Source organism: Neovison vison, chromosome X (assembly GCF_020171115.1).
Source record: "Neovison vison isolate M4711 chromosome X, ASM_NN_V1, whole genome shotgun sequence".
Lineage (NCBI taxonomy): Eukaryota > Metazoa > Chordata > Mammalia > Carnivora > Mustelidae > Neogale > Neogale vison.
Window position 1 is genome coordinate 70,027,169 of NC_058105.1, and position 15,717 is coordinate 70,042,885.

Genomic DNA, 15,717 nt, shown 5'->3' on the forward strand with positions numbered 1-15,717 from the left:
TTTTTGGGGCACCTGGCATGTACCAGGAACTGTCGAGGGTGCTTACGGTAGAGTGATGAACAAGACAGACAAGGGTTCCCTCACAGGGCTTGTGAAGGGATACAAACACAATCAAAATCAATACACAAGATGTTTTCAGCGTGCTGAGTGCATGGGAGGAAATAAAACAGGATAGCGTGACAGAAAGTGATGGCAGGAGAGTGGAGAGGTGGCCACATAGATGGGGGCAGTCATAAGGCCTCTCAGATATAATTTTTGAATTGAGACCCGAATGAGAAGAGTCAGAAATGGGAATGTCCAGGGTACCTGGGTGGCTCAGTCATTAAGCATCTGCCTTCGGTTCAGGTCATGATCCCAGGGTCCTGGGATCGAGGCCTGCATGGGGCTCCTCACTTGGCAGGAAGCCTGCTTCTCCCTCTCCAGCTCCCCCTGCTTGTGTTCCCTCTCTCACTATCTCTCTTTGTCAAATATGAATAAAATCTTTAAAAAAAGAAAGAAAGAAAGAAAGAAAGAAATGGGAATATCCAGGGACAGAGCATTCCAGGCAGAAGGAACAGCAAGTGCAAACAGCGGAGGAAGCCCTGTGGAGGAAAAATGACTCATGTGTTCTAGCAACAAAAAGAAGCCCCATGAGGGGCGTCTGGGTGGCTCAGTTGTTAAGCATCTGCCTTCGGCTCAGGTCATGATGCCGGGGTCCTGGGATGGAGCCCCATGTTGGGCTCTCTGATCGACAGGAAGCCTGCTTGTGTTCCCTCTCTTGCTGCATATGGGTGAGTGTCTCTCTGTGTCAAATAAATAAATAAAATCTTAAAAAAAAAAAAGAAGAAGAAGCCCCATGTGGCTAGAACAGATTAAGCAGGAGGGGTGGTTGGTAGGATACATGAGACAGGCACCAGAACCTGCAGGGCTTGGCAACTGGATTTGATTCCAGGTGTGATTAGCAGCCATAGAGGATTTTGAACAGAAGAGTGATCTGCTCTGACCTAAGTCTTAACTAGACACTCTGGCTGCTATGTAGAAAATAGGTTGTAGGGGACAAGGATAGAAACAGGGATACCAATTTTGAGACTATTAAAGCTGTCCACACAAAGGGTGGTAGTGGTTTGGAGTAAGCTTATAGCAGTGAAGGATGGAGGGAAGTGGGTGGACTTGCAAATTAAAACAATGAGCTATCACTGTATGTCTATTGGAATACCTAAAAACCAGAACACTGATAATGCCAAATGCTGGCAAGGATGTGGGACAATAGGAACTCTCATTCATTACTGGTGGGAATACCAAATGGTATGACCACTTTGGAAGACAAGTGGAAGGTTCTTCCAGAGTTTTAACATATGATCCAGCAACTGTACTATACTCCTTGCTCTTTACTCAAATAAGTTGAAAACTCATGTCCACCCAAAAACCTGCATATGAATATTTATGTCCCCTTTATTAATAATTGCCAAAACCTGGAAGCATCCAAGTTGTCCTTCAGTAAGCAAACAGATAAACACACAATGGTGTAGCCAGACAATGGAATATTTTTCAGCACAAACACAAATGAACTCTCAAGCTACAAAAAGACAAGGAGGAAACTTAAGCACGTATTGCTAAGTCAAGGAAGACAGTCTGTAAAGGCTGAGTACTCTATGATACCACCCATAGGACATTCTCAAATAGGCAAAACTAGAAAGATAGGTCAGCGGGTGCCAGGGCTTTGGGGAAAGGAAGGAAGGCATGAATAGGTGTAATGGTGAATTCTACACTTGTCAAAACTCATAGAATTGTACAACACTTAAGAGTGAAACCAAATACAAACTATGGACTTTTACTTAATAATCATGTCCATATTCATTCATCACCTAAAACAAATGTACCATGCTAAGGCAAAATGTTGATAATAGGGTGGACACCGCCTGCCAGGGGAGGCAAGAGGCAGGAGGATTTGAGAAGTCTTGGTGCTTTCTGCTCGGTTTTTCTGTAAATCTAAAGCTGCTCTAAAAATAAAGTCTATTAACTCAAAAAAAAAAAAAAAAAGGACTAAAGACAGCGCTCTCCAGCACCTAGTACCTGGCAAAGAATAGTTAGTCCATAAATGTTTATTGAACAAATGAGTCAGTCAGTCAGTCGATGAATCAATAGAACGCTGGCCTCCTGAGTCCCAATTCGATACTCCTTCTTATACACCAGAGGTAGGATGATGATACAATGTATTGTCCAAACCAGGATATTTGAGGATGTTGAGGTCTAAGTCAGAACTGTCCCAGAGATCACAGCCCTGGAGCCCATGAGCCACATCTTGCCTCCAAAATTGTTTCACTTGGCCTCATATATTGATATCTTTAAAAAGTGTGAAGCAGTTATCCGCATTTAAGATGGTGGAAACTTTGCACACAAATGGAAATCTCTGCCTTCTCTTGGAAAATGGAAAGATCTGGTCACACTGGGCCTACCTTCCTGCACAGTAGTCAGTGTCTGGGACTAGGTCGCTGCTGCCCTTTTCGTGAACTCCTGCCATCCTCTGTGCCACAAGCCCCACTGTTCCCTCTTGTATATTCTACCCTAGGCCAAGTGTGAACTTCCTTTTTTTTCCTTTTTTTTAATATTTTATTTATTTATTTGACAGAGAGAGAAAAATCACAAGTAGGCAGAGAGGCAGGCAGAGAGAGAGAGGGAGAAGCAGGTTCCCTGCTGAGCAGAGAACCCGATATGGACCTAGAGCCCAGGACCCTGAGATCATGACCTGAGCTGAAGGCAGATGCTTAATCCATTGAGCCACCCAGGTGCCCCCAAGTGTGAATTTTCATTTGTCATCTCATTTACACTGCTTTGGTTTTGTTTTCTTTTGTAATAGAATTAAGAAAAAAGGGAACTATTTCTTATACTCATGTCATGACTCAAAATAAGAAAAAGAATAAAGGCTCAAGAAGGCTCCATACGTCTTGCCCCTAATCCGCTTGACTCACATACAGTGCATTCTTGGCCTCTATAAACATTTGTGTTTTCCTCCTCTGGTCTGTACTCTGTGTCTCCCCAGGCTCCAGACCATGCCGGCCTTTAGAATTTTCTCAGGCTGCCACCCACTGTTGGAAAAGCTAGACGTGAGGGGGAAACAATAGGCATTATTTAAGCTTACATTTTTATTGTTACCCAAACTCAATATTGCTCATCATCAACTTTTGGCGGAAATTATTTCTGTTGTTTTTCTTAATTGCCTCCAAATGTAACTGGAGAGTGAGACAGAGCAACAAAGGGTACAGCACCCACCTTTCCTTTCTGTGAACATGTGTGTTTGGAATACTTGGACGTGGAATTTTGTTTATCCATGAAATCACTCATTTATTGTCAAGCTCTGGCTACATGGAGAGTCAGAAGGACCCCTAGCTTCAGCATCAGGATCCTCTGTAGATTTTCCTTAGCAGAGGCAACGTATTGTTGCAAAGGCCCCCATGGAAATGGGAAAGTGTGGATGGGGCACCCTTAAGCTAAGGGATTGGACTTCATTTGTAGGTAGTGAGGAGCTGCTGAAGGATTTTGGGAGCAGGGAATGCATGTGATCATAGCTTGCGATTGTGTGGGGGACAACTCCAGAGGCAGGAGCACCAGTGATCTGACTAATGAGAGATGTGACTAAGTTTGAGACAGTGGAACAGGAAGGAGAGGGCAGAGTTGCGAGGCATCTGGAGATTAGGCTTGGCAACTCATTAGATGTGGAGGAGGCTTGAACTAGGAGGTGAAGAATAAAAGACTGTCCAGAGACAATGAGTTTCAGGCTTTAAAACAGCAAAGACATGATCCACAAAATTAACTTTTGTTTTGCAAGAGTTAAGAGAATGAAAGGACAAGTCACATATTGAGAGAAAATATTTGCAAATCATATCTCTAACAGCAGCTTTGTATCTAGAATATATAAAGAACTCTCCAAACTCAACTGTAATAAAAAAAAATCCAGTTAACAAAAGACATGGGGAGGATATATAGATAGCAAATAAGCCCATGAAAAGATGTTCAACATCATTGGCCATTAGGAAAATGCAAATGGAGACCACAGTGAGAGATCTCTACACACCTATAAGAATGGCCAAAATAAAAACTAGTGACACCACCAAATGCTGACAAAAATGCTGAGAAATGGGCGGCCTGGGTGGCTCAGTCAGTTAAGCAGCTCACCTTGGTTTCAGCTCAGGTCATGACCTCAGGGTCCCAAGATCGAGCCCCGCATTGTTGGGCTTTGCACTCAGCAGAGAGTCTGCTTGTGGATACTCTCTCTACCTCTGCTACTCCTTCTCCTCTTGCTCATGCTCTCTGTCTCTGTCTCTGTCTCAAATAAATAAATAAATCTCTTTTAAAAAAAAAAAAAAGGAAAAACTTGCTGAGAAACTAGATCCCTCATACATCACTGGTGGAAATGCAAAATGGTATGACCACTCTGGAAAACAGTTTGACAGTTTTCAAACCAAACGTGCAGCTACCATATAATCCAGCAACTGCACTCTTGGGTATTTATCCCAGAGAAACAAATGCTATGTTCATGCAAAAACTTGTACACAGATGTTCACAGCAGCTTTCTGTGTAATAGCCCCAAACTGGAAACGACCCAGATACCCTTCAGTTCGTGAATGGTTAAACCCACTCTGGTGCATCCAGACCATGGAATCCTACTCTTGTGGTAAAAAAAAAAAAAAAGAGTGAACTTAACGTATGACAACTTGGATGGATCTTCAGGGCAATATGCTGAATGAAGAAAGCCAATCTCAAAAGGTTATATACAAAATTATAAAACCAAGGACCAGAGTAATGGTTGTTAGGGGTTAGAGATTAGAGGGGAATTACCGTAACAAGGTAGCAGGAGGGAACTCTTTATGGTGACAGAAGAAGTTCTGTATCTTCTTGTGAAGGGGATTATGCAAACCTACATGTGATAAAACTGTAGAGAACTATACATTTACAGACACAGACACATATGCACACACACGAGTGTGTGTGTGTGTAAAACTGATGAAATTCAAATGTGGTCTGTGATGTTGTACCAATGTCAGTTTCCTGGGTTTTATATCAAATAATCATTATAAAAGATGTTGCCACTCAGAGAAACAGGATGAAGGGTACCTCTTGACATTGTTTTGCAACTTCCTATAAATCTATGATAATTTAAAAATTAAAAAGTTAAGTACCACCCCCCCCAAAAAAGGAATAAGCTGTTGATACACATGAAAGTTTTCATGACACACCCAGGCATTGTGCTGCATGAAAAAAAGCCAGTCACAAGAGGTTATACACTTTTTTTTTATTCCACTCATATGACATTTTCAAAAAGGCAACACTTAGAGTGATGAGAATAGGTCAGTGATTGCCAGGTGGTAAGAAGCAAAGGAGAGGATGTGACTGCCAAGGGCTAACACAGGGAATTTTGGAGGCATGTAATGGGACTGTTCTGTATCATGAATCTACACATTTATTAAAAAATCATAGACCTGCACATACAAATCAATTTTCCTGCATGTTAATTTAAAATTAAAATTAAAACTAGGCCACCTGGCTGGCTCAGTCAAAAAAACATACAACTCTTGATCTCAGGGTTCTGAGTTCAAGCCCCCTGTTGGGTGTTGAGATGACAAAAGAAAGAAATAAACTTTATTACTAAAATAAATAAATAAACTCTAAGTAAACAAATAAGTAAGACTAGATAGGCAAGTGGGTGCTGATTGCTTTTTTCCTTTCCTTCCTCCCTCCATGTATGCAGCCATTTATTGAGCACCTGCTGTGTGTGAGGCCCTGTGCTAGACTTTGGCAATCAGCGAAAACACAAGACAGCCTGGGTCCCTGCCCTCATGGTGCATTCTTCCTGATTCAGAGGACAAGTTGTCAACAGGGTGTAGAGCCCAGTGTTGCTTGGGCAAGTGAGGCAGGGAGAAAGAGACCAAGTGAGCACATCTTTCATTCGTGGAGCTCAGATCTGTAGGATTGCAGGTGCTCCCTTTTCCCTGAAAAACTCTTTGGCCCAAGGGCAGGCAAAAGCCCCCAGTTCATACTTCATATGTGGTCACAAGAGAAAATGCTAGGAGGGTTGTGCACAGCTAAGCCAGGAAGAAAGTTTGAGGAAGGTGGACGAAGATTTGACACAGTTAGTGAAGTGTGAAGTCTAAGAAGTTGACTGTGTTGGGGGTGGGGGGGTGTGCCCATGTGCACCACAAGCGTGAGGCCTAAAATAATCATTTGTTTAGCTCATGACTCTGTGGATTGGCAGTTGGGCTGGGCTCAGCCAGGCGGTTCTTCTGCTGGCTTTGGCTGGGTTCGCCCACCTGGTTCTGCCACCAGCTGGCTGCCAAAGGCCTCACTCACTCATCCAGTGGGTAACTGGCAGTTGCCAGGGTAACTGAGCCGTATGTCTCCCACCATACAGCAGGCTAGCCTGGGCTTGTTCATATGTTGAGGTCTCTGGGTTCCCAGGAGCAGCAAGAGAACAAGCCCCAAAATGCAAGTCCTTTTTTTAAAAAAAAAAAAAAACAGCTTTATTGAGGTATAATTCACATATGTTACCTGAATTTGAATTTTGTTTTCTCTCCTGTTTGCAGGGAATCTGAAGCATGTGGTCTAGTTGACAAAAAGAGATCAGGTTTCCAGAGCCAAGGAGCAGTGCTTGTAATGAAGACAGCGTGTTTATGCGAGCAGCGTGTGGAATTTGTGACTGCAGGGGAAATTTGGAAGAAATTACTTCCTGAAAATTTCCAAGGGGCACCAAGTGGCAGCTGGCCTCCTGGGGTGAGGAAGGCAGGCACCCCAGAGGCCTCAGCTAGGCCTAGGGGAAGAAAGAGATTTCCAGCATTTAAAGTGTTTATTTTTAAAAAACACACAAATGCCGTTTTTAATCTTCGAAAATTATTTTTAAGCAAGTCAGGGAGGGGGTATTTTTATTTTCTTAAAGGAAACATCAGGCGCTGGAGAAAAGCGTGATGCTTTGGTCACTGGTTTGCGGGGTGGGGGGAGCCCAGAGGCAGGGTTTGGGCCTCAGGACCATCCACATGGAGTCTTAGGGGAGGGGAACTGATAAGTAGACCGGGAGGTGGGAAGAAATCTACCTGTGTTGTTTTTAGGGTTGTGGATCTATTTTGTTTTTTAATAAAATCTTTGAAAACCTACCTCTTTGTCCCATTGTCCTCATTGTACTGTGCCCCGTAGAGCACTCACAGTTGGGAACATTTCCTCTCACCGAAGTATCAAGGATAACACTGCTGCTTGCATGGTTTGTTGGGGACCTGCCTGGGAAGCTCTCCGAGCACTGGATCCCCCATGAAGCCCCACCCCCATCCCACTTCATCCCACCACCACCCCTTCCTCACAAAGGAACTAGTGTGTCCCTGCTAAGTCCTGGTGACATGTGGCCAAGCTCCATCCTGTGCTGGGGCCCATCCAGGCCTCATGGGAATACAGGCACTGCAACAAAGGAGAGTGTACCCCCACACACTGGGGAGGAGCTCTCCCCTCCCTGCGGAGAGAGTCAGGGACAGGAAGGGTAGGTGGCCTGTGGATCTAAGGAGAGGCATTTTGATGGATAGCAAGGATACTTGCCCCCATTGAATGTAGATGATCAGTGCACTTGACAAAAAAGGGACCCAGTTGTTACTGCCATCTGGGGGTGGAGGAAGAGAAGGTGGCAAAATGGGGACAGGGAATAACCAGTGAGATGAGGAAGCAGTAAGGACAGTGAAACATTGTGATCTGATCACTTGATTCCCCGAATATTTATGAAAAGCCCCTCCAACTCCTGGGACTGAGATAGGAGACAAGGACACAGCCCCATCCTAGCCATCTAGGAACTCCCAAACAGGACAAAGGAAGGGAAGATCCAGATCCCAACCAATTTCTCACCCTGCTACCAACATGAATCCAGAGTTGGGGGGAGCATCTAGGAAAAGGCAACTCGCCCAGCCAGAACAGCATCCTGGAGCGTTTCAAAGGGGGTGATATTTGAGCCAGGCCTCCTAGGGTGAGTTGTAGCTCTCCAGGCCTCAGAGGGGGAATGGGCATTCCGCAGAAGGGAGTGGAAAAAGCCTTGACCATATCCGGGATGGGAATAGCCAAGCTTTTATTAAACAACATTGGGGCCCCTGGTTGGCTAGGAATACCAGTCACTCCAAATGCCCGCTATTCTAATTATACATTCTCAGCTTAAGGGAAGTTTTACTTATATCAAAAATAAGGGGGATTTGAAAAAATAGAAGAGGGGGAGGGCACTGAATGGGGCAGGTGGGTGTGGGGGAGGCCAAGGAAGGCAAACCAAGAATTCCAAATTCCTAGCCTATGAGAGACCACCCAGCAAGGTTTGTTGTCTCACAGGCTTGCTTGGTCCGGCCGGTTGCAGTCTCCCCTATTCCAATCCTCTCTAGGGTCTCCACCTCCAAAGCCATCACTCCAAATTCCTGTAAAGGCCTTGGCCCCAAGAGGAACATGCTGGTGTTCCCAGTAAAATGGAACATGCTAGTGCTCCAGTTTCCTTTCACAAGGAGAACGGACCTGAATGAAAAGGACCTTTTACCCACTGGACAGCCAGTGCCACCAAGTGCACCAGAGCAAGTTCTAGAACCCACCCCTGCAGGGCCTCCCAAGGGCCTGGCCTGTTCCTGAGAGTGCACCACCTCAATGGCCTTCAGGATTCCTTTTCACTTAATTCTTGTTGAGGAGTAGGCCTGGGGCCCTGTTCGGCTCAGTCGTGAGCGAATGACTCGTAACCTCATAATCTCGAGGTTGTGAGTTTGAGCCCCACCTTGGGCACAGAGATCACTTCAAAATAAAATCTTTTTGAAAAGTAGGTTCAGGGGTGCCTGGGTGGTTCAGTTGATTAAGCTACTGCCTTGGGCTCAAGTCGTGAACCCAGGGTCCTGGAATCAAGTCCCACATTGGGCTCCCTGCTCAGTGGAGAGCCTTCTTCTCCCTCTCCCTCTGCTGCTCTGCCTGCTTGTGCTCCCTCGCTGTCTCTGTCAAATAAATAAATAAAATCTTTTTTTAAAAAAAGAAAGAAATACCCAAAGGTGGGCACAGCATTCGCAAAACCAGCCAGACAGACTGAGTTACTGCGTACAGTCTGAAGTCATCAAATTACACACATTGTTTAAAAGATCTTTTATGGACTCTGAAAAACAGTCTGAGGGGTTTGAAGTGGCGGGGGGGTGGGAGGTTGGGGTACCAGGTGGTGGGTATTATAGAGGGCACAGCTTGCATGGAGCACTGGGTGTGGTGAAAAAATAATGAATACTGTTTTTCTGAAAATAAATAAATTGGAAAAAAAATAAATAAAACTTTCTGCCAGAGCAAAAAAAAAAAAAAAAAAAAAGATCTTTTATTTATTCATTTGAGAGAGGGCACAAGCAAGGGGAGAGGCAGAGGGAGAGAGAGAAGCAGACTTCCCGCCGAGCTGGGAGCCCAACTTGGGGCTCCATCCCAGGACCCAGAGATCATGACCTGAGCCAAAGGCAGACGCTCAAACATTTGAGCCACCCAATCGCCCTGAATTTTACACATTTAATTATTTACCGCTTTGAGTATAACAATTTTACCTCAGTAAAGCTGTAAAAGAAAAAATAAAGGAAGAAAGAATTGTTCTGCTAAAAAATTATCATAAGTGCCTAAGGGTAAAAAAGACTTGAAAGAAATACACCAAAATATTTACCAAAGTGGGCTTCTCCGGAGGAGGAAGGTGTAAGGATTGGTTTCATATTTGTCCCTTTTCCTTTTCAATATTTTCCAAATTTTCTCTCGTCAGCACATTCTAGTTTTATAATTGGAAAAATAAACTTAAAAAAAAAAAGAATTGATCTGCAGGGAAAGTTTCAGATCAAAGTAAATTCGAGACGCCCACTGAGGAATAGTCTGTGCTCAGGCCCTGGGGCTGTTCTAACCACCCCGGAGGTTCCGAGCTGGCAAGGAAGACTGGTCAGGCTGGAGGGCTCCTGATTTACAATTCACTAGGCCAGAAAAGGTCTTTTTTAGGTTTGTGACTTGTAGGCGGGTCAGCTTTGCACCCCGGTGTGAGCCTGTCTTCCCTTCAGGAAACGCCCCCCACAAGGAGCGGCAATAATAATAATAATAATGATGATGATGATGATGCAAAGCAAGCTTCGGAATAGGCCCCATTTTACAAATGGCTCTCTCTTATATTATGTCCCTCTCCACCCCCCTGGGTGGATATTATCATCCCCACTTTCTAGATGGGCAAACTGAGGCTACAAACCACGAAGTACCTTACCGGGTCGTAAGTGGCAGAGCCAGGAAGCGAGCCCCGCTGAAACTGCGAATTCCCTTCCCTTTTTTTTTATCTTTTTTTCCACGGCCCCACACCTAGTGCCACCGAAATATTTTTAAACTGTGACTTTAGAGTAAACAACTTTCTTCTGGCTTCCAAAGTCCAAGCTGGACCGAGCCCCACACTGTTCCCCGGCCCTTGCCGCACAAGGACATCAGTAGTGCACTTTTCAGCAAGTTACTCGACTTTTTCTGGGTCTGTTTCCTTCTGGGTAAAGTGGGGCAAATAGTTCATACAGTGCATGGGCCATTGTGAATGCTTGGCGAATTCTCACAGGTGGAAAGACTTTGAAAAGAGTCTAAAGTGTGGTGGGCAAGGGGTGCAGGGGCAGGGGTTGCCATGAAAATGGGCCTGGAAACTGAGGAAAACCCTGGGTTCCCAGGATCCCTGTGGTCTCCACTCTCTGAGGCATGCACAGGGGTAGAGAGACAAGAGACAGAAGAGTATAGTCTGTGTCTGCAACTCAAGGGTTAAGAAAATAACCATTTAAAGAAAGAAATTACATATATATGCATGTATGCATTTATTTATGTGTATATATATGCACGTGTGTATGTATTGGATATGCCTATATTTGCATAAGGCATCTTTGGAAAGATACACAAGAAAGTAGGGCACCTCGGTTGCCTCCAGGCAAGGAAACCAGGTGGCAGGTGGCAGGGGAATGAGAGAGACTTGCACTGTGTTCCTTTTTGTACCTTTTGATTTTTGAACCGTGTGAATGCATTACCTGGTCCAAAAAAAGTAAATAAATAATCTTTTTAAAAAGCCAATGGAAAAATCCCAAGCCAGGTTCCCTTTGGGGTTGGGGGTTGGGGTGTGGATCTGCCTCTGCTGTTATTCATTGTGAGCTGTCCCAGAGAGAGAAGTATATTTCCAATTCTATATTTAAAAGAGTCTTTCTAAGGCAGAAAGACTTCTTTATAAGAAAATCAAATATCGTCATTCAACAAAAAAAAAAAAAAAAAAGGAAGGAGGAAGAAGAGGAGGACAAGGAAAAGGAAGGGCAAGAAGGAAAGCAGTTACCTAGACAGAGCAGGTTTTGACATCTCTAAGCCCCTCACAGAAAGTTCCAGCAGCTCTTTCTCCCCAGCCTTTGCTCGGGACAAGACTCTAAACCTCCTGCTCAGTGATGGGCCCCAAGCTGACCTGGCAGTGCCTTCCCCTTCAGAGTGCCTGGGTTTAAGTTCCCTCCCTGTCATTCTTGGGCTGTGTGACTTCGGCCAAGTAACACACCGCCTCCGAGGCATATCTCCATCTATCAAATGAGGATACTGTGCCAACAGCGTGGGGAAGTTTCAAGGGATCAGAAAGACAATGAAGGAAAGCACACTGTAGCACACATTTTAGATATCAGAGGTATGTTTCTGCCCTGAAGGTGAACCCAGTCTGGGCAGGAAATCTTCCTGAAATTCCCTGCCTGTAGGAATTATAGGGAAATAGGTTGCAAATTTGTTGGTCTGTGCATTTGCACATTCTTCGGGGCCAGGAGCTAGAGCTCATTTTCAGATTTTCAACACCCAAGGATTGTTTGTTGTTGTTGCTTTAAGATTTCATTTATTTATTTTATTTGACAGAGAGAACACCCATGAGCAGAGTAAGGGGCAGAGAGTGAGAGGGAGAATCCCAGGCAGACTCTGGGCTGGGCTCCATCCCATGACCCCAAGACCACGACCTGGAGACCACGACCTGAGCTGAAATCCAGAGCTGAGAACCTAAAGGACTGAGCCACTCAGGTGTCCACTCAAGCAGGGAAGGAGGGATATGATTCCCCAAAAGGATGAGAGCTACAGATGCAGAGGTAAAGACAAACATAAATAGAGCTTTTCAAGACAGGGACCCTTCACCTCAGGGTCTCTGTGCATGCCTGTCCTTCTGCCTGGAATGCCCACAGTCTTCCCCAGACTGGCTCCCTCGAATTCCGTCTTCAGCCACATGTTACTACCTCAGTAAAATACACCAGCCACCTCATCTATTGTAGCCACACTGCCCTCTCTATTCCAAAACAATAATAATAATAATAATAATATAATAAGCATACCATTTATCATTTTCTTACTCATTTTTTATTTATTCCTACACACATGCTAGGAGGGTGGGAACTTTGTCAGTTTCATCGTTGTATCCCCAGGGCCCAGCGTGATACTATGGTAATTCTCAATACACAGCTATGGAAAGGAGAAACAATGTACAGAGAAAGCAGTGCCTTTTATCCCGGGTATTACGGGGCACAGAGGAGAGAAAGGTGATCCAGACTGTGGCAATCATGAAGACCACAGAGAGGTGATGACACTCAAGCTATTCTAAGGCCAGGGGCCCGGGGAAGGCACGCCAGGCAGAGGCACATAAAATTTAGGGAGGTGACAAGCACTTTAGTGTTGTTGGAACACAGACTATTAAGCAGTATTCGAGCAAACCAATTGTAAAAAGGTGTCTTTAGGACAACAGGAGAGGGGCCCCTGCACAGCTCAGTCAGTTGGGCATCTGCCTTCGGTTCAGGTCATGATCCCCGGATCCTGGGATCCAGTCTCACATCGGGCTCCCTGCTCAACGGGGAATCAGCTTCTCCCTCTGCTTCTGCTGCTGCCCCTGCTTGTGTGCTCTCTCACTATCTCTCCTGCTGTCAAATAAATAAAATCTTTTTAAAAATCTATTTTTAAAAAGACAATAGGAGAAATTTGAGCATGGACTAGGTGATGGTAAGAAATTATTTGTAAATCAAAACCACAATGAGTTATCACCTCATGGCAGCCAAAATGGCAAGTATCAAAAAGACAACAAATAACACGTGTTGGGGAGGATATTTATATTTTAAAAAGGGGGTAGCTTTCATGCACTGTGAGTGGGCATGTCCACCGGTGCAGCCACTATGGAAAACAGTATGGAGGTGCCTCAAAATGTTAAAAATAGAACTACCCTATGATCCAGTAATTCCACGTTGGGTATGTACCCAAAGAAAACGGAAACATTAATTTGAAAAGATGTATGCGCCCCTATGTCTATTGCAACATTACTCACAATAGCCAAGCTATGGAAGCAGCCCAAAGCGTCCACTGATGGGTGAATGGATAAAGATGTGGTGTGTGTGTGTGTGTGTGTGTGTGTGTGTGTGTGTGTGTAATGGAATGTTACTCAGCCATAAAAAAGAGTGTGATCTTGCATTTGCCACAGCCTGGATGGATCTTAGAGGGTGTTATGTTGAGTGATATGAGTCAGAGAAAGACAAATACCATATGATCTCCCTTATATATGGGATCTAAACAAACAAACAAAGGAAAAACAGAAACAGTCTCATAGATACAGAGAACAACCTGGTAGTTGCCACAGGGGAAGGGGGTGAGGGGATGGGGAAATAGGTGAAGGGGATTAAGAGATACAGACTTCCAGGTATAAAATAAGTCACAGAGATGAAAAGCACAGCCTAGGAAACAGAGTCAGTGATACTGTTATAACATTGCATGGCAACAGATGGTAACCATCCCTATTATGGCGAGCATTGAGTAATGTATAGAATTGTCTAATAGCTATGTTGTACACCCAAAACTAATATAACATGACATGTCAAGTCTATTTCAGTAATAAAGATTTTCTTAAAAGAGAGAGGCCCGTAGAAGAGAAATTATTGACAATCTTGTTAAGTGCAGTAACAGCATGATAGTAATATATATATTTAAGTCCTTGTCTGTTAGAGATTCACAGTGGAGTATTTACAGGTGAAATAATATATCTGCAGCTTATTTAAAAATACTCCAAAAGGGGGAAAGGTGCACGCATATGGCAGTGAGTGGTCGGTGGACGTGAACAAAACAAAATTTGAAAACCATTGTTAATGATCAAAGTTGATTTAATGGACACATCAATGTCGAATATACCATTCTCTCTGCTCTCGTGTGTTTTTAAATTTCTTTTTTTTAAATTTCTATCATAAAAAGGTGAAATAACATTCATGAGTGAGAGGAGGAAAAGTAGCAGGAGCCAGATCATAAAGGGCCTCCTATGCCAGGCAGGGGAGGCCAGACTAGATCCTGCAGGTGAGGGAGCCATCAGAGAGTTTTAAGCTAGAGTGGCCTGATGAGATTTGTGTTTTAAAAAGATCACACAGCTACTGCACAAGAGAAATGAGCCAGCTGAGGTCCCGTTCCAGAATGGCTCTCTATGAGAAGCCTCTGTTTACCTCAATTGGAGTCCTAAAGCCTTCCTCCCTTGACCCACAATGCCTTTCTCCTTACCATTTACTTGGTAAGAAAAACAGTGGGAGTGTGTGTGTTAATGCGTGCGCGCGCGCGCGTGTGTGTGCGTGTGTGTGTGTGTGTGTGTGTGATAGAATTTTTTTTTGCAATATATTTTTGCGGTAAAAACATTCAAACGATGGAGATAATGGCTCCTTCATAACCCCATGTCTCAGCAAGAACCACTATTAGAGGTCAGTGTTTATCTTTCCAGGCTTTTTTTCATTTATTCCATAAATATTTCTTGAGCACCCACTATGTACCATATCTGTGGACAAAACCGGGAAAAATTCCTTTCTCTCTCTCGCTCTCTCTTGCTCTCTCTCTCTCCCTCTCTCAAATAAATAAAATTAAAAAAAAAACTACTAGAGCTAATAGACAAATTCAGCAAAAGTGTAGGGTACAAGTTTAACAGACAAAAAAATCAGCTGTGTTTCTATTATCAGTGAACAATCTGAAAAGGAAATGAAGGAAATAATTTTATTCACAATAGCACTCAAAAGAATAAAATACTTAGGAATAAATTCAACCACAGTGGTGAAGGACTTGCATACCAAAGCCTGAAAAATGTTGCTTAAAGAAATTAAAGAAAGGATGCCTGGGTGGCTCAGTCAGTTAAGCATCTGCCTTTGGCTCAGGTCACGATCCCAGGGATCAAGTCCTGCATTAGGCTCCCTGCTCAGTGGGGAGCCTGTTTCTCCCTCTGCTTGCTGTTCCCCCTGCTTATGCTCTCTCCTTCTCTCTCTGAAAAATAAATAAATATTTTAAAATAAATATATAAATAAAAAGAAGTCAAAGAAGCCACAAATAAATGGAAAGACACTTGTGCTCATGGGTGGGAAGACTTCATCTTGCTACGGTGTTGATACTGCCCAGAGTGATCCACAGATTCAGCGCAATTCTGATGACTTTTTGCAGACATAGAAAAATCTATCTTGAAATTCATATGGAATCTCAAGGGACCCTGAATAGCCAAAACGGTCTTAGAAAAGAACTAAGCTGGAGTTTCCACACTTTCTAATTTCTTTTTCTTTTTCTTTTTTTTTACTTTCTAATTTCAAAGCTTACTACAAAGCCACAGTAATCCAAACAGTGTATTACTGGCATTGAGTATAGACATATAGATCAGTGCAACAGAATTTGAGAGTAGAGAAATAAACCAACGTGTCTATGGCCAAATGATTTTGGACAAGGGTGCCAAATCCA

The 15,717-nt window shown here is 43.8% G+C and overlaps 1 protein-coding gene across 1 annotated transcript in view; it reads left to right on the top strand.

Annotated features, from left to right (window-relative positions):
- HDAC8 (histone deacetylase 8) overlaps positions 1 to 7,121 on the top strand; it is a 221,534-nt gene extending 214,413 nt beyond the window's left edge. The window contains exon 11 of the mRNA XM_044234952.1: positions 6,558 to 7,121. Within this exon, the coding sequence (XP_044090887.1) occupies positions 6,558 to 6,580 (23 nt within the window). The 3' untranslated portion in view covers positions 6,581 to 7,121. The remainder of the gene's footprint in view (positions 1 to 6,557) is intronic.
- Positions 7,122 to 15,717: the final 8,596 nt, after the last annotated feature.